This window comes from Herpailurus yagouaroundi, unplaced genomic scaffold (assembly GCF_014898765.1).
Source record: "Herpailurus yagouaroundi ecotype Mexico unplaced genomic scaffold, PumYag 191, whole genome shotgun sequence".
NCBI classification, from domain to species: Eukaryota; Metazoa; Chordata; class Mammalia; order Carnivora; family Felidae; genus Herpailurus; species Herpailurus yagouaroundi.
Window position 1 is genome coordinate 12,045,955 of NW_024412422.1, and position 27,886 is coordinate 12,073,840.

A 27,886-nucleotide genomic window follows, 5' to 3' on the forward strand; every position below is an offset into this window, starting at 1 on the left:
CAGGTCCACCCAGTCTGCACGAACCAAGGGGGTGTTGGAGTGCACCTCCAAGGAAAATCAAAATACCATTATCAGAGAACGGATTCCAGGTGGGAAAAACATGACCATCGCACATAATGCAAAGCAGGGTAAGTTCAATGAAAAGAACAGCCTGTGGCTAGTTCCTTCAAAGGGCTTTACAGGGCAGGCGCCAAGAGTTTCCTGGACACCTCTCCCGTTCACTCCGTCTCCATCCATTAACTTCATATGGGATGAACATGCTGCTTGCTCCCTTTCCTTAACTGTAAAATAAGTTGCTTGTTTAATGTGATCTCTAAAGTTCTTTTATTCAACAGCATTCACTAATTTGATTTATTTAGCATCTATATACATGCCAGGCACTGTTCTGGACACGTGAGTAAAAAAAAAAAAAAAAAAATAGACAAAATCCCCTGCTTTCCTGGAACTTACGTTTTAGTCAGTGGGGGAGCCAAACATTAAACAAAATAAGTAAGTCCTACATGCTATGAAGGAAACTGCAGGTGGGACTCTTGGGTCGTCCCATGGTGAGGTAGTCACAGCAGATGGTATAGGTAAAGCACATGGCAAGTGTTCAGTCTATGGTATCTATTATTGTCACTCTATTATTCTTTTCATCACTCTTGTTTTTCATTATTTTATTATAATTCTATTATTATTTATTACTTTATTATTACTACTGGCATATTAAAAGCATTGGGTGACCCCTTGGTGTCTCCAGCATTAAGAACCCTCAGCTTAGAGGGCACCTGGGTGGCTCAGTCGGTTGAGCGTCCGACTTCGTCGGCTCAGCGTCATGATCTCACAGCTCATGAGTTTGAGCCCCACCTCGGGCTCTGTGCTGACAGGTCAGAGCCTGGAGCCTGCTTCTGATTCTGTGTCTCCCTCTCTGTCTGCTCCTCCCCCACTCATGCTCTGTCTCTCTCTCTCTCTCTCTCTCTCTTTCTCAGAAATAAACATAAAAAAAAAGTAAAAAAAAAAAAAAAGAACCCTCAGCTTAGGATATAAGGCCCTCTGCCATAGGTCCTAAACTATTTTTTTACTAAACTTCTTTTTTTTACTTTATTTGTTTATTGTGAGAGAGAGAAAGGGGGGAAGAGAATCCTAAGCAGGCTCTGCGCTGACAGTGCAGCCCCTATGTGGGGCTCGAACTCATGAACTGCAAGATCATGACCTAAGCTGAAACCAAGAGTCAGATGCCTAACCAACTGAGCTACCCAGGCGCCCCAGGTCCTAAACTATTTTTTAAATTGAGAGGTAACTCACATACTATAACATTCCCCGTTTAAAGTGTACGGTTCAATGCTTTTTAGTGTATTCATAAGGTTGTACAACCATCACCACTATCTAATTCCAGAACATTTTCATTACCCCAAAAAGAAACCCCACACCCATTAATAGTCACTTCCCATTTCTCCCACACCCTAGCCTATGGCAACCACTAATCTGCTTTCTGTCTCTATGGGTTTGCTTACTCTGGATATTTCATATAAATAGAATCCTACAACATGTGGTCTTTGGGGACTGGTTTCATCATGTTTTCAAGGGTCATCCATGTTGAGGTATGTATTAGTGCTTCTCTCCTTTAATGGCTGAATGGTTCCTAAACTACTTTCCTAGCCCCATTTCTCATTTTTCTTCACTCAAACCCTAAGGTTGAGCTGCACTGGATTACTTGTCCTTCTCCATACTCTGCTTTTGTTTTCTTTCTTTCTTTCTTTCTTTCTTTCTTTCTTTCTTTCTTTCTTTTTTAATGTTTATTTTTAAGAGAGAGAGCGCCAGCAGAGGAGTGGGACGGGGAGGGGCAGAGAGAGAGGGAGACACAGAATCCAAAGCAGGCTCCAGGCTCCAAGCTGTCAGCACAGAGCATGATGCGGGGCTTGAACCCACAAACTGTGAGATCATGATCTGAGCGAAGTCGGGCGCTCATCCAGCTGAGCCACCCAGGCGCCCCTTTTGTTTCATTTCCTGCCCCTCCTCAGACCTCTCTCTGTGCATTCACACCTCTCACAAATGTCACCTCTTCACAAAGTGCCCTGAGTGTTCTCCCTCCCCCCACAAAGGGTCCCATTTTTCCTCCCCATGCTCCTTTTTTTACTTTAACTGATGATGCTTATTTTTTCTATATATTTCTTAACTTTAACCCTCCTACTCCACTGTGATTGCCATGAAGGCACTACTTTTTAAAATCCCTTTCCCACAGCTTCAAATGTAACAAGTGCTCATCAAATATTTGCTAACTTGCATGGCATTGGTATAACCCAGTGGTTCTAAACTGGGGACAGTTTTGTTCCCCAGGGGACATTTAGCAATATCTGGAGAGCTTTTTGGTTGCCCTAACTAGGAGGTGAGGTGTGCTACTGACATCTGGTAGATAGAGGTCAGGGTTGCTGCTAAGCAGCTTCCAATGCACAGGGTAGTCCCCTACGCACCGCCCCCTCCCCCCCAACACACACACCAAAAAAATTATCTGGCCTTAAATGTCAATAGTGGCAAAGTTGAGAAACATTGCCACAAACTAATTAATGCTCCTTTTGAATAGGTTAGCAAAAAGAAGTTAGGAGAGATCAGTGTATGACTTTGGCAGAAAATCTTATTAAAGAATTTTTTTTCTTTTTTTTAGGAGCTGAGGGTAACTCCAGTGCAAACCTCTTTCCTAATGCCATAGTAGGTGCCCTGGGAACACAGATGGTATTTTCACCACTTGTTCGCCTTTGAGAGTGACAACTGACCTCCCAGGAATCTTTGAAGTGCTAGGAATGTAATTCTGTTAAGGAAGAAAACTCTTAGGGATTTTTAAATCTATCAAAATGTCAAAAGTGAATAGTACTTCTGGGGGAGGGCAGAGGAAGGTGTTTTTTTAAACTACCCTCTTCTGGGGGTGCCTGAGTGGCTTAGTCGGTCAAGCATCTGACTTTGGCTCAGGTCATGATCTTGGGGTCTGTGAGTTTGAGCCCCGCACTGGGCTCTGTTCTGATAGCTCAGAGCCTGGAACCTGTTTCAGATTCTGTGTCTCCCTCTCTCTCTCTGCTCCTTCCCCACTTGCGCTCTCTCTCTCTCTCTCTCTCTCTCTCAAAAATAAATAAACATTAAAAAAAATTTAAAGTATCTTCTTCTGGCTTCCCCATGATGGTGAAACTTTTCAGATCTATCTCTGGAATAAATGATTCAAGGGAACCTGAGGCCTTGTCTCCTCTCCTTTCTAAAAACTGCAAAGGAGTTTTGAGAAAGGATTCTGTTCACATTGTGCTCCAGTGAGCAACTCACTTGCAGGAAACTCATTTGCAGGAAACTCAAGGCACCCGTATCATTTAACTGAACACAGCAGCCCCATCAGAGCAGAGGTTACCAGCTTCAGAGGCACTCATCTCATCCAACCGGTTCTTGTGAGTGACACGGAAATTAGATAATATATACTCTGAAAATGAAAGGTAGGACAGTCTGAAGGAGTTTGACGAGGCAAGGAATAGTGGTTGACGTGCTATTTTAAAAAGTTTGTCCTTGGGGTAGAATTACCTGACAGCCCGGCTGGGATTTGGTAGTGGTGTGTGTGGTTGAAAGAACAACCTTTAGCACAGCTGGCATAGACATAAATGCCAAGCAGAGGATCCACAAGACTCTACCCCCTCTTCTGGATGTGCTCCAATTCTTGTGGGCCATAAAGAATAGTAAGGCGGGACTGCGTTCTTGGAATCGCCATATCTTTTATCCAGTAAATGAACTTTTATTTAGTCTGCATAGTTGACAAAATGCCCTTGCTATGTGAAGTGATTTATTCAGTCCAATTTTTATGAAAACCCTTAAGGACAGAAACATATAGAGTACTCGGCACACCGAAACACAGAAGTGTTTAATGATGACAGTAATTAGGATAATGCAACAATGTGCTTTGGTTGAATGTTTGGCAGGACTTTAGATATATTAAGAATCACTTAAATATATATATTATATATTTTTTATATTTTATATACAAATATATATAAATATATATATTATATATTATAAACATATATAAAATATTTATATATATAAAAGATATATGTATATCTTTTATATATATAAAGATAGATATATATAAAGATAGGTATATATAAAGATATATAAAAAAGAATCACTTAAAGAATGAAATGGGAGTCCCCAGAGTAACTGCAGTTCTGTCAAAAGTGAATCGGAAGAAGACCAACGCATCTGAGTGATATTTATGTTTTAATAAAATTAAAAATTATTCCAAATTGGATCACTTGCCTCAAATCTCAATTTTCTTTTGTAACCACCCTTCAATCATTCTTGTATTCAATGTTATTTTTTATATTATTTATGGTTTCTATTCAATTATTTCCTCTTTTATTCAACATGCAATTACAAACTCCCTACCATGTGCCAGGCTTTACATTGGATTCTAATAATACAATGGCAAATGATTCTTGCCCTTGAAATTTTAGCAAATAGAACCATTCATTCTTTCATTCATTTACTGAAGTATCCACTGTGTGCGCATACATTCTGGGTATACAGCAACAAAGAACATAGGACCCTGAGATAATAAAATTACATTCTAGTGAGTAGAAGGAAGAGCAAGAGCAAAGGTCCTGAAGCAGCTGTGAGCATGGCTAGAGCCCAGCTAGTGAAGGGGACACGGCACCAAATGGGATGAAGAGGTACCCAGAGCTAGATTATGTATGGTATGGTATGTAATCTGGCATGGTATGTAATCTGTACGTGCATACACACATACAAACATATTGCACATATTGGGTGAGCTAAACTTTCCATTAGATTACAAACTCACCGGTAAATTTAGTTATTTAACCTAAATAATTTCAGAAGAAGTGTGTTAATAGTCAAACTTTGGAGAAGGCTACTGTGCTGTTTTTATTAGGGGTGGGCTGAGAGCTTGATAGAAAAAGTAAAAGAACTGCCTTTCTTGCCAAGGGCTGTCCTTCTGAAGAGAAGAGGTAGCAGCCATAGAAGGAGAGAGGAGAGACCTCATCTTTGCAAGTCTTTGACACTGCACCTCTTCTGGGCAACTCAAGCTAGAGGTCAGAAGACCTGCTCATACAGGTGGGCCCTCAAGATAATTAAGATTTGGGGCAAAGAAGTTTGGGGCTTGGAATTTTTTTATTACCAAATTGGCAGAACCATTTGCAAAGTCTGAAACACTTCTATATAGCCATATCTACAGTGACCATTTTTGTATCTACACTGTACATCACTGTCTTCTCATTCAACCCCTAGTCTAATAAGGACAGTAACATCTCCCCGAATTTTCCTAAATAATATGCAAAACGGCTCTTATTTCCAGATTTCTGCCTCTTAACCCTTCCAGTATATAAATTCTGGAGATGTCACTAGAGTAGTAGTATGTGACCTGACTCTAGTTTCTTTTGGATTTTTCTTTTAAGGGATGGTGGCGTTATTTAAAACAATAGCCTTTAAAATACGTGGTTAAAACAGGGAGGAAACTTTCAAACAGCTCATCTGTAATTCTCAGTAAATGAATTTAGGTCCCGCGTCTGGGGAATCCTCAAACGTCCTGGATGGTAGGCAGTGAAGTAAACAGAGACTACAACTCCCAGGAGACATTGTGTCCACTCCCTCTGCGCACGCTCGACCTCAAAGGCAGCCTGAGGCACGGGGCCCGAGAGGGCGTGGCTTGGGCCCGAGCCGCGAGCCGTGGGCGGGGCTATAGGCGTGGCCACGGGGGGGGCGGCGCTGCCGGCGCGGCCCGGAACACGCTAGTGGAGTGGAAGATGGCGGCGGCAGCGGTGGCTGCAGCCGGGACCCCAGTCGGGCTGAGGCGGAGGAGCCGCTGGCTCTGACCTCGCTCTGGCTCCGGTGCGCGCGGCGCAGCGTGTGCGAGGCCCCGCGCGTCGGACAGGGGCGGCGCCGGCGGCTGTGCGCCGCCCTGAGGAGCGCTCCGGCAGCGGCGCTGCTGCGGCTGAAGAGAGAGCCGGCTCCGGGCCTCCGCGTCCTCCTGCTCCCCGGGCCCCCCGCCTCCTCGGGGGGGCGGCGGCGGCGATGTTCTCGGTCCTCTCGTACGGGCGGCTGGTGGCCCGCGCCGTCCTCGGCGGCCTCTCGCAGACCGACCCCAGGGCCGGTGGTGGCGGCGGCGGTGACTACGGGCTGGTGACGGCCGGCTGCGGCTTCGGCAAAGACTTCCGTAAGGGCCTTCTCAAGAAGGGCGCGTGCTACGGGGACGACGCGTGCTTCGTGGCCCGGCACCGCTCAGCAGACGTGCTCGGTGAGTCCCCGGCTCGGGTCCCCCCGTCTCAGCCCCGGATCCGCCTCCTGGGGACTTCCCTGCTCCGGGCTTTCCCCAGTTCTCCGGGCGGTGAGAGGAGCCCGAGAGCCAGTAGTAGCTGCAGGGAGGGAGCGCTTACTATGTGCCAGGCGCGATGCCAAGCGCTCCAAGGTGCGTTTTCCGTTGGAACAACCCCCATTTCAGAGATGAGGAAACTGAGCCGCAGAGCGGTCGAGCTCTGTGCTCAAGGTCACCCAGCCTGAGATGTGACCAGTTTGTCCGAGTCCAGAACCGCACTGTTAGTCACTTGGCTCTGCTAGTCCCGACGACCTCGTCCCTTCCCCCGGAGACACCTGCAGACTCCTAACCTCGCTCTTGTTCCCTCCCTGCCTCCTCCCTCTGCGTGCCCCGGATATCTCTGATTCTTCGCGTACTCCTGACGCCGCAGCCTGTCCACGCTGCGGGATCCATAGCGGACTGTCGCGAGCCCCAGACAGCCCGGCCGCATTCTTTGACCGCCTCGATGGTGACCAGATCTCCATCCTTTTCGGAGTCTCGCAGGCGGTGGCGGTGACGGTGGCGCTGGCCTGGTGAAAAAACACTCGCAGTACCTTCTCCCAAACTGATCTTGCCCGCTTGAGGTCACTTGGGGTGGAAGAGAATCTCCTTGACCCAAAATAGAATGGTCGAACCTTCTTCAAACTGCAGCCAAGAAAGCCTTGAGAAATTGGTTCAAGCCTTTTCAGGCCACAGGTGCTTCCGAAGGGCCTGTTCCAGTTACACCTTTGGGGACGGGAGACTAGCGTGAGAACTTACAGAAAGGGCTAGATATAATTCACAAGCAATCAGAAAGTTTGTCATAACGTATATCTTTGGAGACAATGTGTATGCTATAGAATCGTATGCCATTGAATCTCCTTTAATGAGTAAAGCACTTCCTTTGAAATTGAAGGACATGCTGTCATTGAATTGGGTTCAAATGTCACTTTGGTTTCACTTCCCAGGTGAGATTGAGTTTTTGATTACTTTAAATTTCATATGCTGGGGCAAAGTTTGGCGTTGGAACAAATGGTCCTGTAACTTTTTATGACAATAATTATTTTTTAATTTGATCTCAGAATAACTGCTTATTATCTTTGTTTCTACTACATGTAGTGTTTGTGAACATGGTATAGAAAGGTTGTTCTCATTTTAATTTATGAATGACCCCATTACCTGGGTAGAAAAAATCATTTAGTGTTTAGGCAACACTCTTGATGTTAACTGTAAGAGGGTGGGAGAGGGTTCCTTAGGTGAAGGAGCTTGTAGATATCCTACAACTCCACTTTGAAGTCGGCTTGACCCTGATTCCGTGTATTTTTTTTAAAGGGCTGTCAGGAGCTGTCTTTTTCCATTACATTTAGAAGCTTCATTTAATGAGCTTGTGACCTGTGCTGCTTTTTCAAATTGCACTCATAGTGCAACAGGATAGGTGACAATGAGCCACTAAGGTTCCCCCTTGTAAATCTATGTAGTGGCTTTTGTGAAATATTTGCAATTTGATTGATGATTTGGGGACATTTTAATGAGCCAAATCCCTGTACTTAAGCTTGATTTAAAATTTTTGAAAGGGGCGCCTGGGTGTCTCAGTCAGTTGAGTGTCTGACTTTGGCTCAGGTCATGATCTCGTGGATCTGTGAGTTCAAGCCCCACATTGGGCTCTGTGCTGACAGCTCAGAGCCTGGAGCCTGTTTCCGATTCTGTGTCTCCCTCTCTCTCTGCCCCTCCCCCACTCATGCCCTGTCTCTCTCTGTGTGTGTGTGTGTGTGTGTGTGTGTGTGTGTGTGTGTCTGTCAAAAATAAATAAACATTAAAAAAAATTTTTTTTTGAAGGCTACTTTCTTAATGAAGTGGGGGTATTTCTAAGGATGGGGGAATTTTGGTCAAACCCATTTTGAAAGATAAACCTATCATCTTGGCAGAAACCGTGCCTAATTTGGTGCTGAGCCTTGCCAGGCCGGCTCTGTGATCTGTGATTTTGGGCAAGAGCCTCTCGACTCATTTCCTCATCTAAACTAGAGGATGGACTACCACTAGAGAGTGGACTATGTGACCCTTAGGGACTTCTGACCATCAGATCATATTTTCTTTTTGTTTTGAAAAGACGGCACCCTTTGCTATTTTGCATCTGAAGTAACGGGCATTACTTCCTATCTTATTCACATGGGTACCTTCAGTATATTTCTTCTGTTTTATGTTTGGTGCTAAAGCAGTGGTTCTTAACTATCCTTGTTTCACAGTCTCAGGGTTTTTGAGTGCCCAAGGGCTCTCTCTCCAGAAAAATGTGCATGGAGGCAAAATTTTGTACAGGCATTCAAGGACTTCACTAACCCCATGAAGTCCATCTTTGTGCGACCTAGAGGTGCATGCACGGGGACCAGATTAGGAACTGCAGCTCTGTACCCCTTCCAAAAGGGAGGCTGCCAGGCATAACCAAACACGTGTTGCTTATGTCACCTAGGGGTGGTCTTTGGCCATATTTGACAAAGAGCCATTTTAAGAGAGAGAGAGACTGAGTGTGTGTGTGTTTGGCGTACAAATCAGGGAAGACAGGTTCTCTTGGACTGTCCTGTTTTGGAGGAGCTCTTCCAGAGAGCCATCTTGGGAGCCACCGGAAACAACTGAGTTGGCCTCCTTTCTTTGGCTTCCACTTTGTGTGATGGTTACTTCTATTTTATTGACACCATCCCCTCACAGGCAGCTCTGGTTATCTCTGGCTGTGAGAGAGGCGAAGCATCTCAGCACATCTTTAGTAGTGCTTTTTCTCTAGAAGTTGGAGTTCTAAACTGAAATGTGTTAAAAGACTGTTGAATGATGTTATGTTGAACCTCAGTGCTTCAAACCTTCTAGTTCTACAGATAATTCATTTTCTTTGGGTTGACACCATTTGTTGCTAAGCATATGTGCAACTCACTGTGGTCATTTAGAACTCCTTGACTGTTTGGAATAAAAGCTGTTTGTTTCTTTTTGTATTAGAAAGAGAAAACTGTTGTTTTTCTTTAATTTAGAATTGATCTTTTCTATTAGTCATGCAGTGACTAAAAGTACCTGGTGCATTACAACATTTTGTAGAGTCCCCACTGGATTTCTTTTAGGAAAAACCGACTATGGTGGGTGTGGTGAGACATAGGAACCACTCCTATCCCTTGGAAAATTGGCAAAGGTGCTTTCTCTTTATTAGGTCCAACAGGAGGAAACCAGTACCAGCAGGGGCTATATGTGCACTTTTCTTTTTTCTTCTTCCTTGTGGCTAATCCTGAGTTCTTTCATTACTCTATGTGGCATGGATGCCTAAGTACACAAAAATATGAGAGCTGCCTAGTGTGTAACTGCTAGGCCTCCCACAGCCCTAAGCTACTTAACAATAGAATCCAAGACTGTTGAGAGTTGTAAGACTTAGAAACCTTGGAGACCAGTGAGAAGATGGACGCCTACAGAGGGTCAAATGATTTTGCTTAGGTTACTCCACTAGTTAATAGCAGCACTAGGACTAGCACCCAGACTCCCCGTTCCTGTCCTCTTTCCGTTGCATCACTAGATTTTCTTGAAAAGATAGGTGAATTCAAAACCAGTCTGTCTTTAGGTACTGTTTGTCCTTTTAATGCTTTTCTGCTTAAGGGTGTGTGTGTGTGTATTTACAACTTCTGCATTCACACTATGACTCATAATTAAAATGCAACAAAAACTCCTCTGCATACTAAAGCACAGTTAACTGAAACCACTTCTTTACAAATGGCAGCATTGTCTCTGCCATCTAAAATCTGACCTCTGAAAATTGAGTATTTATAATGTAATTCTTAAAAAACTGCAGGATATTTATTTAAGCTAGACTTAAACCTTAAAGAGAAATGAAAACAATGTCATATTCTAGCCTTTAGGTATGATTTTGATCGTGGCCAGGATTTCTGAAGTGTTTTTGTAAGTAATGGCAGTCTTAAAAGTAGTTGTCTTTAAGGTGTAAGGATTATGTGAACAATATAAACATTAAAAGTGTATTTAGGAAGTGAATACGTTAGGTAGAATTTTATGTTTTTTTCCAACAGTCATGATAATTTTAATGTATTTGATTGAACTTCTGTACCCAAAAGTGAGTTATCCTTTTAGTAGCAAAGTAGTCACCCTGGGAGAGTGTGTATGTATGCTAATTTAAGCCTCTGAAGAAGTCCCCTTTGAAACTTGCCTCAGCTAAAATTTACGCTGTATCAGGAAACTAGTGTTATTGCTATATAGTCATAATTTTCTGAAAGCCAAATTTTAGCCTGATCTACATCTTGACAGCAGACATGACCTTGGTTGAATTTTAAAAAATTGAGGTATAGAATTCATCTGCCATAACATTTACCTTTTATAATTAAAAAATTTGGGGGGCACCTGGGTGGCTCAGTCAGTTGAGTATCCCACTCTTGGTTTTGGCTCAGGTCATGATCTCATGGTTTTTTGGGGTCGAGCCCCACATCAGGCTCTGTGCTGGCAGCTCAGAGCCTGCTTGGGATTCTCTCTCTCCCTCTCTCTCTGTCTGCCCCTACCCTGCACATGCTGTCTCTGTCTCTCAAAAATAAATAAATAAAACTTAAAAAAAATTAGTACATTTAGTACTAAATTTAGTATTTAGTACATTCACAAGATTGTTCAGCTGCCACCACTGACTAGTTCCAGAACATGTTCATCCCCACACAAAAAAAAACCCCTGTGCATTAGCAGTCACTCCCCGTCTCCCCTCCCTCAACCCCTGGCAACAGAAAGTAGATTCTGACAATAGATTTGCCTATTCTGGACATCTCATATAAATGGAATCATACAAAATGTGGCCTTTTGTATCTAGCTTTTTTCACTTGGTATATTTTCAAAATCTGCTCACATTTAGTTTGTATCAGTGCTTCATTCCTTTTAATGGCTGAATAATATTCTGTTATATGGAAGGACCGCATTTGTTTATCCATTCATCTATTAATGGACATTGGGTTGTTTCTACTTTTTAGCTGTTGTGAATAGTGCTGTTGTGACACATTCATGTACAGGCTTTTGTATGAACGTATATTTTTCATTCTCTTGGGTATATATCTAGAAATGGAATTATTGGGTCTTATTATAACTATAACTTTATGAGGAATATAGTTGTTTTTTATATAATTATTTTTACATACTTATAATTATCCAAGGGAAATTTTTTTAAAAGGTAAAAATCAAATGTAAGTTCTAAGATTAATCAGTACTTTAAATATGCCTGATTTCATAATCTATGTACTTTCAAGAGAAAATTGTGGAATATTAAAGAAATATGAGAGTTGTGGGTTTAGTAAAAGAGCCTTTAGGACCCATAGAAGCAACAGGGCTTAAGAAGTCACTGGCCAAAAAAGGAAAGAAAGAAAAAAAAAGCCATGCATTTGACTAGTTGCTGTCTGATTTTTCTGAGTGTTCTTTCATTGTGTAATAAATAAGATTACAGGGTTGCTGGGTAGAGGAATTTTGCTGTTTGTTTTTTAAACCCTTTCTCCCTGATATTTTTCTCATTTTGTTATACAGATATATTGTACATTTCTTAAGATTCTTATAAGGCACATTATTTTTAAAGTCATGTCCTCATTTGTTATACTGTCAGAACTACTTTTCCTTTGTTCAGTCTTTAATCTAGAGATTTCTCAAGCTTAGTTTTAAATTTTCCTCTCAGCTTCTCTCTCAATGTGTTAATCTTTTTAAAGGATTCTAGATGAATCTTTTTTATAGAGCAAGTAACTGAATTTTGAAAGCATGACTGTTTATACTTTTTAGAAAATACATTTTTTTAAGAAAGGTTTTAATTTTTTTTTTTTAACATTTATTTATTTTTGGGACAGAGAGAGACAGAGCATGAACGGGGGAGGGGCAGAGAGAGAGGGAGACACAGAATTGGAAACAGGCTCCAGGCTCTGAGCCATCAGCCCAGAGCCCGACGCGGGGCTCGAACTCCCGGACCGCGAGATCGTGACCTGGCTGAAGTAGGATGCTTAACCGACTGCGCCACCCAGGCGCCCCTTAAAAAAGGTTTTAAATTGTAGCAGAAGGTAAGATGCATATGTTAGTTAGCTGGTTGTGGTGGGGTTTTTTCGGAGGGTGGAGGAGAAGGGGCTGGATCTAAGGAGGCTGTTCCCTGAACTTTAGCACTGCTTTATGAAACTGGGCAATACATAACCTGAATAGTAGCAACAGTATCCAAATGGAGTTTGTACTCATGTGTGACTCACGAAGCATTATATCCGGGCCACAGTATTTGACCTACAACCATGTCCTTTGAGTAAATGCTGATGTCAAGTTCAAGCTGAATGTCAAATGCATTTTATGTAAGTCCTGTGCCTTTTAGAGAGGCCTTACTTGGGGCTTTAGGTTCAGAATTTTCAGAAAATGCTTTAGGAAAGTAAGTTAACAGTATTTTCTTTCTAAAGAAATTTGACTTTTTTAGGGGCACCTGGGTGGCTCAGTTGGTTAAGCATCTGACTTCGGCTCAGGTCAGGATCTCACACTCTGTGGGTTCTAGCCCCACCTTGGGCTCTGCCCTGACAGTGCAGATTCTGCTTAGGATTCTCAGTGTGTCTGTCTGTCTGTCTGTCTGTCTGTCTGTCTCTCTCTCTCTCTCTCTCTCTCTCTCTGCCTCTCCCCTGCTCGTGCTCTCTCAAAAATAAGTAAATAAACATTTTTTTTAATTTGAAAAAAAAGAAATTAGACTTTTCAAACCAGAAGTTCTAGTTAGCTGAAAAACAGTGTGCGTTGTGAGTTTGCCTTTCAAAATTAGTGTTAACTTTTGATCTCATTTTAAGAAGTGATGCCCTGGATCCTAATTTTTGTCATTAGTAATAAAATTTAGTGATCTATTTTGTTTGGGAGTTGTCAAATATTTTAAAAATCTGGTATTTTTCTATTTCCTTGAGAGCTAAGTCATTTGTTTCCTATTATTAAACAATACACACAATTTACAGAATTGCATCATAAATCAAGACTTTTTGCAAAAGCTGACTCATTGCAGAGGACATTAGGCTGATAACATACTTAATCATTTAAACTTGAGTTGGCAAGTGGCACAGTTCTTTCAATTTAGTTTAAAATTTTGAAGAAGAAAAGATGTTCAGTTCTTTTGGATAAGATCCCAAACAGGATTTTGGATGGATTGTGGGGTGGGGTACAAAGCTTTTCCTTGAAGAGTGAAAACACTTCACTCAGTTTTTCCTAAGCATTTATTCAGTATCTTGACACAATATATGATTCATCAGTGCTTTATAGTGCTTTAGATTTTACAGTGCATTTTTGTGTTTAACATTATTTAATCTTTTAACTAGAATAGCTGTTCTTATCTCCATTTAATCTGCATCTGTTTCCTCATCTGTGAAGTTGACTCCTCAATAAGGTCGTTAACAGCTGGTATCATAGCTGGGACTTGGGCCTAAGTTTCCTGCTTGGTTATCTGGTGCTTTTAAATAAATGCTTTTGTTTTGTGCTTTAAAAAGTAACCCATGTTCAGAAAAGCACAGTATAAAACACCTGTACATCATAATTCAGCTGTAGTCAGTGTGGCTTCCTCTAGCTTTTGTGTATGTACAACAATATATATATTATTAAATAAAATTGACTTAATAGTAATGTTATTTTTTGTAATGTAAATTGAGCATATTTCCTTACAATATTTCCTTACATTTTACTGCGTGCATAGTCCATAATTCATTTAACCAGTCATCTATTTTTCGTTAGATTATTGCCAGTTTTCTTTCATTTTTTAAAAGATTTTATTTATTAAGTTTTATTTATGTAAGTAATCTCTACACCCAATGTGAGGCTCAAACTCACACCCCAAAATCAAGAATCGCATGCTCTACTGACTGAGCCAGCCAGATGCCCCAATTGCCAATTTTCTGTTTTGAGTAACATTAGAATGAATGAATATCTGCATCTGAATATTTCCTTAGAATAAATTCCTTGAAGAGTTCTTGTGTCAAAGGCTACAAACACTTGCAAGGCCTCTGATATGAATTTTAGCATAGGTCCCTTCAAAAAGGTTATAGTAATTTATCCTTTTCCAATTGTTATGAAATTGCTCTCATTAGTAAGCTTATTATTGATCTTGAGTCTGTTACATTTAATTAACAATTTATAAATTTACCAGGTTCTTAAACAGTTGTTTTGTGGTGAATAAGTTTGGTGAATAGTTCTAGAATTGATTGAATTGTTGGTATGAATCCCACAGGCTACAAAATGACTGCAAAAACTTTGCCAGAGACTACAAAAGTGACTTACTACAAAGAATGCTTTCTGTTGAAAGACCCAGTACTATTTTGACTCAGGCCAATTCTAACACATTTTTGTACCGATTTTTCTTTTACTCATTAACAGACTATTTTGAAAAGAAAGGGAATTTCTTTTTGTGAGTCTGTGTGCCACTATGACTGTACATTTTGATCTTTCAAGGATGCTACCCAGCAAGTTTTTTGATTTATCAGAATTTGTCCATGCTGTCATTTGATGTCTATGAAAAAGATTAGCTGTGCTGAATGAAGCAAACAAAAAGTGCTTCTGTTTTCACATCAATGTTTGGATAGCAGTTTAGGATAAGAAAATAGAGGTGAGCTATTTGCATAAGAGCTAGAAAACGGTTCATGGTCTTTAAGTCAACCACTAATTGGTAATATGGTCATTAATGTTTCTATGAAATGAGGAACTCTAAACAAAGATGTCTTATGCATACATTGTTTTTAAAAAATCACTTCTCTTAGTTCTTGAGCATCAACTTTGATCTTATCATTACTTTTCTTGTTCATGTATGCTAAATTCACTCAACAGTTAGTGGTCTTTGGATAACAAAGTGTGTTTTGTGAATACATTCCATGTATACATATAAATTTCTTTACAGATCAGATGAATTCAGTGAAGTAAATTAATACTAATCGATAACCCTCTTTTATTCTTTTTTTTTCTTCTTTTATCAGAGTTTCAAATTGAAAAATGGTTGGCCTGACATTTTGCTAGGCTTAATTAGACTTTTGTCAGGTAGTAACACTTAAAAAAGAAACATTTCCAACATTTTTAAGTGGTTAAAACTAAAGTAAAAGGACATGGGGCAGTATTCTTACCCTCTGAATCATTATTGCAACATCTCTGAAAACATACATGTGATGGTGTAATAAAGAAGAAAGGAAAATTTGCGAAGGTTAAAATGGAGCCTTTGCTTCAAAACTAGCTCATGCAATAAATGTAATGTATGTGAAAAAGAAAGCATAGCTGTATGTTAACCTTTATTTTATAGTTTCTAAATCAGGTTCCCTTTTCTTGCAGTGTGATTTAGAATCCCAGAATCTTAGTTCTTAAAGGAACTCGAGAGAATTTGTCCTTCCTGTCGCTTATTTCACAGATAAGAAAAGTAAAGCTTAGAGAAGTGATTTGGCCAGTTTCCTACAGCAGGTTAGTGGCAAAGAAAGCTGGGAGTGGTGTTCTCTCCTGACTCCCTTTTAGGATTCTTTCCATCAAACTTTCTTATAATGGTCTGTGACGGGAGCATCCTGTAGCTAGCATAACACCTTGTGCAACTCTACGATAAAATATTGGGTAAGTTCTCTTTTTGGAGTTCTCAGATGAAAGTTTGTATACCAGAGTGTTGGTATTGTAACTTTTCAGTACAGTCACCTGAATTCATTGTTTACAAGTTGCTTCCTTGGTGGAGAAGACCGAGAACAAAACAGACTTCAGCCTGGAAGTTTCATACTGGGGCAGGGAAGGCCACAGGAACAGGATAAAGAATACACATCAGGTGTTATGGAAGCCTGGAGTCAGGCCTCGAGAGATGGGTTTTCAGTAAATGGAGGCAAATGAGAAAAATGGTGAAGCTCTCCAGATTGAGGAATCAGCAGAGACACTGGAGATTCTCTGAACTACAGCTGTTTTGTGGCTAAAGAGTAATTTGGGCCAGCTGGGTGGGTTTGGGAGGGTGGTTGAGAATTGTTAGAAAATAGGTTGAGACCAAACTGGAAGGTCACAATTGCTGTGTTAAGTAATTGGGTGTTTCATTTTTGTTGTTGTTAGGAAGCTATAGAAAATGTTTTCACTTTTGTTTTGAGTTTGGTTTGGTCATTTTTGAAGAGGTACCACATTCAAATGGTACAAAATTCAAAAGATACTATAAATTTAAAAAGGTGCAGAGTAAAATGTCTCTCTTGTTCTTGTCTTCTAGCTGCAAAGTTCCTCTCCCAGAAGGAACTAATGTTACCGGTTTCTTATGTATCCTTCTAGAGAATGTTTTTACATATACAAGTAAAAAAGTGTATATACATGGAAGGTATTTGACTAGAAGAATAACATGGACATAGTAAGCTTGTAAAAAGCAAAAAAGAAAGAAGCGAAAATGATACAAAGAGTGTAATGGGAGAACAGGAAGCAAAAGACCAGTTAGGAAGCTACTGAAATAGTCTGAGTTAGAAAAGGCTTTAACTAGGGCAGTGGAAAGTAGTTGGGCTTCAGACTCATTGCAGACATAGAACCAATAGTCCTTAGTGATAATTGGACAAAGGATGAAAGAGAAAAGAGGAATTGAAGTTGATTTTGAGGTTTTGCATCTGGAAGCTTCCTTAAGGTTTCTAGCCTACAAGTGTGGGTGGGTTGGGCTGCAAGAGAAGGAAATGCAAGAGAAGGATCAAATTTGGGAATGGGAAATAGGGAATTGCTTGTTGGGAGAGGCATTTCAGAGGTGGAATCATCTGGCTCATAGAATGTTTAAGTCCAGCTGGCCTTAACTAAGTTCTGAGTGCTCCAGTAGTGATTCTCATTAGAATCACCTGTGCAGTTGTTGGCCATACTTTGCTAGGATGTCCAGGTCCATCCTGGGCATACTGACTCAGGAGGTGGGACTTGGATTCCACAGGTAATGTCATTGTGCAGCAAGAATTGAGAACTGTTATGCCAGCTACTAGGCCAGCACCCAGAGATGAAAAGGATGGTTGGTTAGCAATGTGAAAGAGACTCCGCCCTGAAGGGGAGTCACAATATAAAGAGAAAGGAGACAGGAAAGTTGTGATAGAGGTGCTGTGATTATTGTAGTGACTGAAGGGAATGGTTTAGGCCAATTTATATATCACCAGTTGTTATGTAAGATTTTCCATTTAAAATAAGGAATATCTAAATCTGAACCCTGGCACCTAGCAGACAGCAGGCACTGAAGAGATATTTGTTCACTAAGGTTATTTCAGAATCACTTCTGAAAAAGGAAAACTAATTTCTTCAAAGTGTAGGTGGATCTGTTTTTCCTTGTATATTTTGTAGAGACGTATATGTTTGTTCCTTAATTCCTGTTCAATGTTTAATGAGATACTGAATGGTGGTGGATGTGTGATGGGAAAAGTTGAGTGGACTCCATTCATCTTTTATATATTACCTGTGAGTGGGAATTGTCTTTTGGTTGTGACCACAGAACAGTGGTTGTAAACTACAAACACTGATCAAAGATTGCTTGATATAGACTGTTCTATATGCTGTTATTTGGTCTTAGAGAGGCATAAGTCTCTCTTACTGCATGTCGACTATGAGCTGAGCACCCATTTACAGGTGAAGATGCTAAGGCTCAAAGAGCTATCCAAGGGACACCCTTGGATACACATTACCCTGGTCCTGGAGCTGCAGTTTGAACCCAGATCTGACTCCAAAGCCTGTGCCCTTGCCTAGTGTATATACACTGCTTTTCAAGTCAGAAATGATCATTTAAAACTTTGTTTTACTAAGGTGATCTTTGCTGAGTCTGAATACTACCTTGACATTAGCTATTCCTAAGCTAATAGTTGAGCAAAGCCCCTTCATTAAAGCAAATAAAGCCCTCAGTTGAACTAACTAGTTCAGTGGGCCTCAAGGACTTTGGTGGTTTCAGGCCAGTCCTTTCCTTCAGGAGACCTCCTTTATAAGCCTGAACTCCTGCAGTGAATTGTTTGGGCTGATTGCTGGTCAGAGGTTCCTGGCTGGAATGTAATAAATAGGCATTTACCTGGAGGTCAGGTTTCTCAGCTCTTAAGAGTTCTACCCTCACCTTTATTACTGCACTTTATCCATATTAGTCAGAATCTTAAGGAACTGCCCAAATTGCCTCTCTTGTCAACCTCCTCCCCCATGACTCATGTTTTCATCTTTCAAGGCGCGGATCAGGCACTTCTCTTCTCCATGAATACTTTCTTGATTCCTTCAGCTAGATGTAATCTGATCTTTACTTTAGTTTTTATTGGTGCATGTTTATTTTGTTAGAGCCATTTATCATAAACCTCTCCAAACCCTTCTTCCCTGCCACAGTCACTACCACTTGATTTTAAGCTCCCTGGGCAGGAAATCTTTTATTATATGTAAATCCCTTTAGCTCCCTTTCACTACAATGTCATGCATATAGAAAATGTTCAGTAAACTGTGTTGAATAACTTTAATATTGAATGTAAGTGTAAAATACAGTTCTAACTGGATTTATATAGGTTTTATAATCCCTCCCATAAAGGTAACATATATACTCATTACTGAAAAATGGGAATATCATGGAAAATGGAAAGAAGAAAAAACAATTATTGGTCCTACCACTCAAATACCATTACTTAGTGAAACAGTGTGTAGGAAAAAAAATTAATTAGTGTTTAGAAATTAAGGGACAGTTCTCCACTTGGCAGGCTTATTCAGAGGAATTATGTTCTCATTTTTTAAAAAAAAGAGTGTTTGTGCCAGGGCTACATGTGACTCTTGACCTCTCCCAGAGGGTGGTATTTTAGTAAAGGCCAGCTCTTATTTTTATAGATGGGTGAGAAAAGCAGGGAGGTAAATAAGTATCCTCTTTGGGGTTAGGTCAAGGATATATAGCTTAATTGTCATAAATATTATGTTAACCTTTAAGACCAGAATTCTAGATCTAATCTTATAAATTACAAGCAAAAGGAAAAATTCTTTTTTAGCCTAAAGGGCCAGTACAAGTAGGTACACATCAGATAACTAACTAGGCTTTAATTGCTGTTGTTTTCTTATTTAAACATTAAATCATTAGGTGTTATATAACATTTTCTAATATTTAGAAACAGAAGTCTTGGCTTTAATAGAAGCCCTTAATTCTATGACACACTAAGGGCCCTGCCCATACACTTCACAGTTCACAATAAGTGTGAGCCCATGATTTGCCTGTTGCTTCTTTCTGTTCAGAAAGCACTGCTAACAGCATTTAGCATTTGAGGAAGATACTGTTGCAGCTCAGAAAGGAGTGAAGTGACCTTTTCTGTGACTTCACCTTCAACTCTTCAGTTTGATGAGAAGGTAGTGATTCATACCCAAGTCTATAAGATACCAAGTTCCCCAAGTCACGCTGAGCCAGACATTCCACATTAAGTGTTGGTATTTAAACAGAAGAGCTAAAGTTAGAGGAAGAACATTTTAATTTTAATTTTATTTTATTTTGCCTTCAGAGTATCATTTCCTAATCCTTTTAGCATTTTTCACTACTTTTTTAAGGCAAAGCAACTGCCCAGAATTGTCTGGAAATTACCATCTCTAGATAATGAAGTATTCTGAACAGTAGGGGTGAGTGTGTGTGTGTGTGTGTATGTGTACATTTTAATTTGATTAATCACGAAGTAATTTTGTGTTTACTAAGCTAGTAAGAAATAGCAGCTATATTGTTTACAATTCTAAAACATAAAATGGACCGTTCTACTTTGGATCCTTATTTAAGTGCCTCAGACAGTTCCCTTTCTTTAGCAGAATTTGAGTTTTGTTTATAGGTTCCACTTTCACACATTTAACCAGAGTTGAACCTTTCTTCCCTTCCATTCTTTCAGCTTCATGGCCTCAGCTCTGAGTTTGCTGTTCTGCTTAGAGATCTTGAATTCTTGACGTAGATTTGTTCTCCAGAGAATCAGAAGAAGCAGGTTTTGTTGGTGATTAATGAAGAATGGTTGCTTTGGGGAAACTTTTTGCAAAGGGAATATATCACTTGCTTGTTAAAGCAGAAAGAACATCATAATCTATATAATTTCACCTCTAGAGAACTGAAAGGACTGTTAGTCAAAGCAAATTGTACTTTTCTGAATAACTCAACTGTTGAATTTTTTTTTTCAGTAATTCTGCTTTTTATTCCCTTTGGGATAATTATTTGCAGATACAACATTTCACAGTCCTGAATCACAGGGGAGTGTTCTTAATGCCCAAATAGTTGAGGCTTCAGCAACGTTGATACAAATATGATCTATTCTATTTGATAGAAATTGAGTTTATACTCTGATCTCATTTTTCTTTAGTTATAATGCTTCATGTTGTGATGTCTCTAGACAAAGAAGATTAGCTCAGAGAACACTAGATGATAGTATTTGAAAAAGAACCTTTTCATCTGAAAAGGAGCTGGCCACAGCACTGCAATAAATACTGCCTAGCCAGGGCTTCATTAGATGAATACTTGCTGCAGGAAGTGTAAAAACAGATATCCTGATCCCTCCTTATTCAACTCTTGTGATCCAGCCAGAATCTTACTCAGTTTCTCTTCTGGAGTTTCAATTCACTATCAAGTACCCATCTTAGTAGATAGGAGATGTGTTTCACTGATGGAAAAACAATCCCTGTCGAACTGTCTTGCTTCACTAGAGTGTGAGGCTCAATGTAAAATGCCTCAAGATCATCAAAAATGCAAAGAATAAAGCTATTACCTTTGGGTACTAGATAATATCTGAAATTCTGCCAGAGTCTATTTTAGATAAAATTGTCAAATCTTTTTTCACTGATACATAAAAATTGAAATTTAGAATTTATTCTCTAGGCGTCACTTTCTTCTGGAAAATGTTTGCTTTGTAACTAATTGCATGTCAGTCTGAAGGTGAGTGTAGTAGGAAGGGCTTAAGAATGGCAACCTCATGCTTATGGCTGATAATGGACCATACTAGAGAGACACAGACTGATGTTGGCTTAGTTCAGAGTCTTTTTCAAGGTGAGCCTTTTGCAGCTAGGTGACCATAAGCAATTGGAAAGATAGGATTGTTAAGCTTCCACAATTTCAGCTTATGAAATCTTTTCTCCTTCAACTTTTGGCCTAGAACAAAGCTATTAAGTAAAAATTTAAGTTTAATAAAAAGCCAAATGATTTTTTTAAAGTACACAAAATTTTGTTTTTATATGATTATAAGTAAGGAAAAGACAAAAATGTGTTAATAAATGAAAATTGGCTGTTACTTTAAGAATTTTCTTTTTATAGAAAGATACACTTAAATGATGGGAAACACACCGGAATTATCCTATCTTCTTTTCTCTTAACTCTTCACTTTAGAAAAACAGTCTACAGGAAACTTACCAAAATACTATGTGGAAAATTATAATCATCATAAATATTTTCTGGTTGATTATCTTCCACCTTACAAAACTGGCATTTCCACGTAAATAGTACACCTAAGTGAATTTTCTGTGTTCTGTAGTCTCCTCTCAGCCTTTTGCTTGGCTATTTCAGATATGTAACCATTATCTTACTCTAATAATGGTTTTAATTGGATTTGGGGGGTCAAAGGAAACACTTAAGCTAGATATATGCTGACAGAATGTTATTAATGGAGACATAAGATGATTATAGTGAATTAAAGGAAATAGCTTCTATATTCAGTGTAAACTCTCTGGTGGCATTCAAAGCATTCCCAGTCATTAATTTAGGCCTACCTTTTCAGCTTCACCTCTTTTCACCTCTAAAGAAATTATATCATTTTGCCAAACTGGACTATTTCCTTAAACTTTAATCAGTTGTAAAAAACTTAATCAGTTATCATATCTGTGATTGTAATTTGATGCCTGGAGTAAAATGCAATTCACAAATGAGCTATTTGACCAGGAATTCTCATTCCTAAAGTCCCCACTTGACTCCTTGAACTTACTACTCTCTGTGTTCTCCCTGAGCATCTAATCCACCCCTAATGGCGTTAACTTCCCAATCTTTGTCAAAGATGTGGCTCTGATTACCTCCCCAGCTGCAGACTTACAGTTCCTGACTTTTCATACATAACATTTCCTTAAAAATGTCCTCCTGGTGCCTAAAACTCAGCATACCCAAGACAATTCAATATTTTCTAGAGGCATTTCCACTCCTTTCCCAACTGGAGAGTCATCTAATCAATACTCATTCCTGAAATCCAGAAACCTGTTGACATAAAGTACGTTGATATCAAGTCCAGGTGTCTTTCTGTATTCATTCCTTTGTATTTCTAGTGAGTATTCTATTTTTCTCGTTATGTCTAAACTAAAATCTTGCAGCTGATGCCTGACCTCCATCCTCTTCCCAACCCATTCTCTCCACTGCTATCAGTATTATTCTTCTAAAATATAGATTAGGGAAAAAAAAAGAAAAAAAAAGAAAATATAGATTAGATTATATCACTTTTACCCAGGAAACTTGATGACTTTATTGTCTATAGCAGTGCTATATATACTGTAAACTACATAATGTAATCTTAAATTTTGTAGTAGCCACATTTAAAAGAGCAAAAATGAAATAGATGCAGTTAATTTCAATTAATATATTTTATTTAACCCACAATATCTAAAACATTTCAATCTATTCAGTATAAAACTATCACTAAAGTATTTTATAGTTTTTTTGTACTACATTTTTGGAATCCAGTGTTATTTTACATTTAACAGCACATCTCAATTCAAACTAGCCACATTTCAAACTCAGTAGCCACATGTGTCTAATAGCTCCCATATCAGTTCAAGTCTATAGCGTAAAGTTTAAAGTTCTTGGATCACAACTCTGAGCCCACAACTTCAGCTCCTGCCCTGCATTTTTCAACTTAACTTCTCAGCACCCAAACCCCAGCCACACCTAATTGTCTACCATTCTTTTCCTGTTATTACTTTCCTTTGACTGTGGAAGTGACTTACCCTCCAGGGCCTAATCTGAATGTTATGTCCTAAGCGAAGGCTTGCTCCATTCCCACAGGGCACCATGAGCATTAACCATTTGTTCTTGACCCTCCTATAGCAGCATTTATGGGAGCTGTGTGTCTAGTTCCTGTGTGAGTTGTTGCTGCCCACTAAGAATGTGAGCTGCTTTCTCATAGGTAGGATGTGTCTCCCTCAGCCCCGTTTCTAGTATTTACTGTGGTCTCCCTTTGCTCTTAGGTGTGTTCTTATTTGCTGTTTCTTATCTTTGGGATCTTAAGCAATCTCTCCTTTAACAGTTGTTTTCGTTACCTTTGAAATGTATTCTAAGTGAAATTTCTCTTTATATCTGGATTAATTCCACTGTTTAAAAGGTGTTATTCCTTTGTGGTTGGAGGCTTTTGCTTGTGCATGAGAGGAAATACTCATTTCCTTGTAGAAATAATTGCCTAATATGAATTAAACTAGGTTTCAAATATACATGTGGTAGGTTATTCTGGTTTTAGCCTGATTCTAATCCCAAATATGACTCTTCCTATTACATAACTTGTTCTTTGTGAGTAAATTATTTATGTATACTAAGACGTTTTTTTCCCACAGCTTTTTGAATCTCCTTCTTGCCCTAAAGAGATTTCTCCAATGGAGCTTTGCCTAGGATTTTTTCCCGTAGAAAAGCAAACAGGTGCTTGAAAGGTTACACTCTATTCTGGGAGAAATCTGATTAATGTTGAAGGGCTGTGTCAGGTCAGACTCTATAACCTGCTGACAGATTATTTAGTGAGTGCCAGGATCAACTCTCAACGTTATCTCAGATTTTAATGGTTTTCTTGTGAAGGGCATTTGCAGATGAAACCACTTTGTATTTAAAATTAATTGTGGCTCTTAGAGACTGGTTAAAAAGAAATTCTTTCCTCAAGCAGGCAGTAATTTGAAAAGAACGAATGATTCATCAGATGAAGTTGCAACGGTTATAATTAACACAAATTGTTGCATTTAAAATAATGGTGAGGGGTACCTGGCTGGCTCAGTCAGTGGAACATGTGGCTGTAGGTCTTCGGGTTGTGAGTTCAAGCCCAATGTTGGGTGTAAAAATTACTTAAAAATAAAATCTTTAAAAAATAAAATAATGGTGAAATCTTATCCCCCAATAAGAATTCCTCAAAAGAAGTTCCTATTAAACTATCTTAAATTCTGTGAAAATTTTCCAGATATCCTCAAAATTGCTTGAAAAACAAAAAAGTGATACTTCTTCCTGGTAGGGTAGACCTCAGTCATCCTTGATACTTGTCTTTCTCCACCACTGCTATACCTCCATCCAGTACCCCAATGAGTCCTTCTGTTACACTGGATCTCCAATCTCTGCACACTGACTGCACTGCCACCATCACCACTGAGTTACTAAGATAGGTTCCTGATTCGTCCCCTTTTTCTGCTCTTGCTCTCCACACAGCCAGCAGAAGAATCTTTTTTCTTTCTTATTATCATTGATAATAATAATGGAAATTTTAAATAATGTATAGTGGAAAATTTGCATAATGGAAAATTTCAAATATATATCAAAGTAGAGAAATGAGAGTGCTTCTCATTCCACTTTATAATTTTCCATTCATGGCCAATCTCATTTCATCCATTCCTCCATCACTCCTCCCCCCTATTGTTTTGAAAAAAATCCCAGACACCATATCATTTAATCAACTAATTTGGAACTGCCCCATAGTGAAATTTTGCTTACTGGTTGGTCATAAAGGTAGGAAAAGTTGCTGTCCTAAGAGGGATATTGCTTGCTACCTTCCTTATACTCTCTTCTAGTTATGTTTCCTCTCATTTTTTTCAGGATGTATTCCACTTCTGTTTGAGAAATGCAGTCACCAGAAAACAGAGTTTCATGTGTCCATTTCATATTTGTTTGTTTGGTTTTTCTGGGTCCATTTCATGTTAAGCCAGTTTTTTCAGGATGCATATATAGACAGACACTCTCCTACTTTTGTACCAAATAAGTTCTTTAAAATGTGTGTGAAAGTTGAACATACAAAAATGTAAATATGTATGTGGGGAGGATGTTTAATGCTCAGCAAGCCTTAAAAATTATAAAATTCCTAATATTTTTATAAAATCAATACATAATCATTATAAAAATAAATTTTAAATAGTTCAGAACAGTATGAAGTTAAAAAGCTAAAGTCTGACCATTTGTTCACTGATCATTTTCAGTCTCTTATTTCCAAAACTACTATTAATACTTCTTATAGATCCTTCCAGAAAGGTTGATATATGGTCATTTAAAGCCTTAATAATGTATATATATCTGATCTTTTAGTTCCCTCAGTTCATTTAAACTTAGCAGACAGAAATTGATTTTAATGTTGAACAACTAGCTTTGGGTTTTGTAAGGAGTTGAATAGGAGGTGGTATGATGTTGACTTTGGTGTCTTACTGACTTTCTTAAACACTAGTTTCCTTTTGATAAAGGAGTCTTGTGTACACTCTGAACTCATCAGCAGCTCTATGGACCCATGCAAATCTCAATACCATTGCTATCCAATGGAAGTACAATGTGAGGGGCCCCTGGGTGGCTCAGTCGGTTGAGGGTCTGACTCTTGATTTCAGCTCAGGTCATGATTCCAGGGTTGTGGGATTGGGCTCCACATTAAGTGTGGAGCCTGCTTAAGATTCTTTCTCTCCCTCTGCCCCTCTCCCCTCTGCATTCTCTCTCTCTCTCTCTCTCTCTCTCTCTCTCTCTCTCTCGGGGGAAAAAAAAAAAGGTGAACCACACATGTCATTTTAAATTTCCTAGTATTCACATTAATAAAACAAATAGAAACACGTGAAATTAATTTTAATCTTTAGCACATTATATCCAAAATATTATTTCAACATGTAATCAATATAAAAATTTAGTGAGATATTTTACCCTTTTCTTATACTAAGTTTTCAAAATCCAATGTGTGTTTTATATTCAGAGGACTTCTTAATTTGGATCAGCACCATTTCAAAGGCTCAGTAGTCACTTGTGGTAGTGGCTGTTGTATTAGACAGTGCTGACCTGTACAGAATAGTGGCTGTCTCTGAGGGAGGAGGAAAGAGGATGGGATATGTTTTTAATTCTTTATTTGATAGTTATTGATCAAAATTTGAAGTTAGAGTTTGCTGTGTTTGATATCCTGAATGATTGCCAGCTCTGGCTCAGTTGTATTATCACTATCATCAGCATTTTTTTTAAAAATCAGTTTTCATTCTTATAAAATAGAACACAGTAATAACATAAATACTTCTATACGAAGACGATAATCCTGCTGAAGTTGAACTCTTGGCCAAAAACACACATATTTATTCATCAATTTATGAAAGATCGAATTCTAAGTAGAGAATGTGAATTAGGAGTATTAGTGTATAATACATTATTTTTGAGAGAGAGAGAGAGAGAGAGAGAGAGAGAGAGAGAGAGCACACACGGAAGAGGCAGAGAGAGAGGGGGACAGAGGATTTGAAGCAGGCTCTGCATTGACAGCAAGCACCAAGCCTGATGTGGGGCTCAAACCCACGAACCATGATATCATGACCTGAGCAGAAGTCAAGATGCTTAACCATCTGAGCCACCCAGGTGCCCTTTAGTGTATAATACATTAAATATGAGCACTTTTCATTCTGAATTCCAGGGTAAATACATGTACTAGTATGTAGTAAAATTAACTGTTAGTAGGAGACAGTAATAAAAATTCCTGAGAGGTCAGTAAGAACATCCTTTCAATGTAATTTTTTTGTTTTGTTTTTAGGGGTTGCTGATGGTGTAGGAGGATGGAGAGACTATGGAGTTGATCCATCTCAGTTCTCAGGGACTTTAATGCGGACGTGTGAACGGTTAGTAAAAGAAGGACGGTTCGTCCCAAGTAATCCCATTGGAATCCTCACCACGAGCTACTGTGAGTTGCTGCAAAATAAAGTACCCTTGCTTGGTAAGTAGCTATGCTGTGTGTTTTCCTCTGTAAAGAAGCTCAGGAGATGGTCAACAAAACCAAGAAAATCACTTGGCAACCCACCTTTTTTTCTGAGGCTCTTTATTAAGCAGAGTTTGATAGAAAAGCTCTGAGCTTCTCTCACTCTCTACGTAAGTACTACTGCCTGGAGGGGATGTAAATAGGTGCGGCCACTTTGGAAAACAATTTGGTATTATGGAATAAAGTTAAATGTAAACAGAGTGTATGACATAGCAGTTCCACTCCTAGGTCTATACCCTAGACCAGAGAAGCTCTTGCATATCCGTGTACCAAGAGATAGGTACAGGAATGCTCATATAACAGCAGAAGACTCAGAACAAATCTAGAAAGTCCATTTACTGGGGCGCCTGGGTGGCGCAGTCGGTTAAGCGTCCGACTTTAGTCAGGTCACGATCTCGCGGTCCGTGAGTTCGAGCCCCGCGTCGGGCTCTGGGCTGATGGCTCAGAGCCTGGAGCCTGTTTCCGATTCTGTGTCTCCCTCTCTCTCTGCCCCTCGCCCGTTCATGCTCTGTCTCTCTCTGTCCCAAAAATAAATAAACGTTGAAAAAAAAAATTTTTTTTAAATAAAAAAATAAAAAATAAAAAAAAAAAGAAAGTCCATTTACTATAGAAAAATGCATTTTGAAAAGGAACAACTTAAAGCTGCACGCAATATTCAGGAACATGATGTTGAGGGAAAATAGAACATTGTGGAATATCACCTAACAGTTTAATTCCACATTTC

At 39.3% G+C, this 27,886-nt stretch overlaps 1 protein-coding gene across 2 annotated transcripts in view; it reads left to right on the forward strand.

Moving 5' to 3' along the window:
* The first annotated feature begins 5,742 nt into the window (after positions 1-5,742).
* The window catches only part of PPTC7 (protein phosphatase targeting COQ7), a 37,530-nt gene continuing 15,386 nt past the window's right edge, over positions 5,743-27,886 (forward strand). The window contains exons 1-2 of one of the 2 annotated variants that reach the window (XR_005781116.1): positions 5,743-6,259; positions 26,941-27,120. Coding sequence is in view for 1 of the 2 variants with exons in the window: in XM_040443912.1 (XP_040299846.1) it covers positions 6,037-6,259; positions 26,941-27,120 (403 nt within the window). In the remaining variant the exon portion in view is untranslated. The remainder of the gene's footprint in view (positions 6,260-26,940; positions 27,121-27,886) is intronic. The other variant, XM_040443912.1, reaches the window with a different exon arrangement.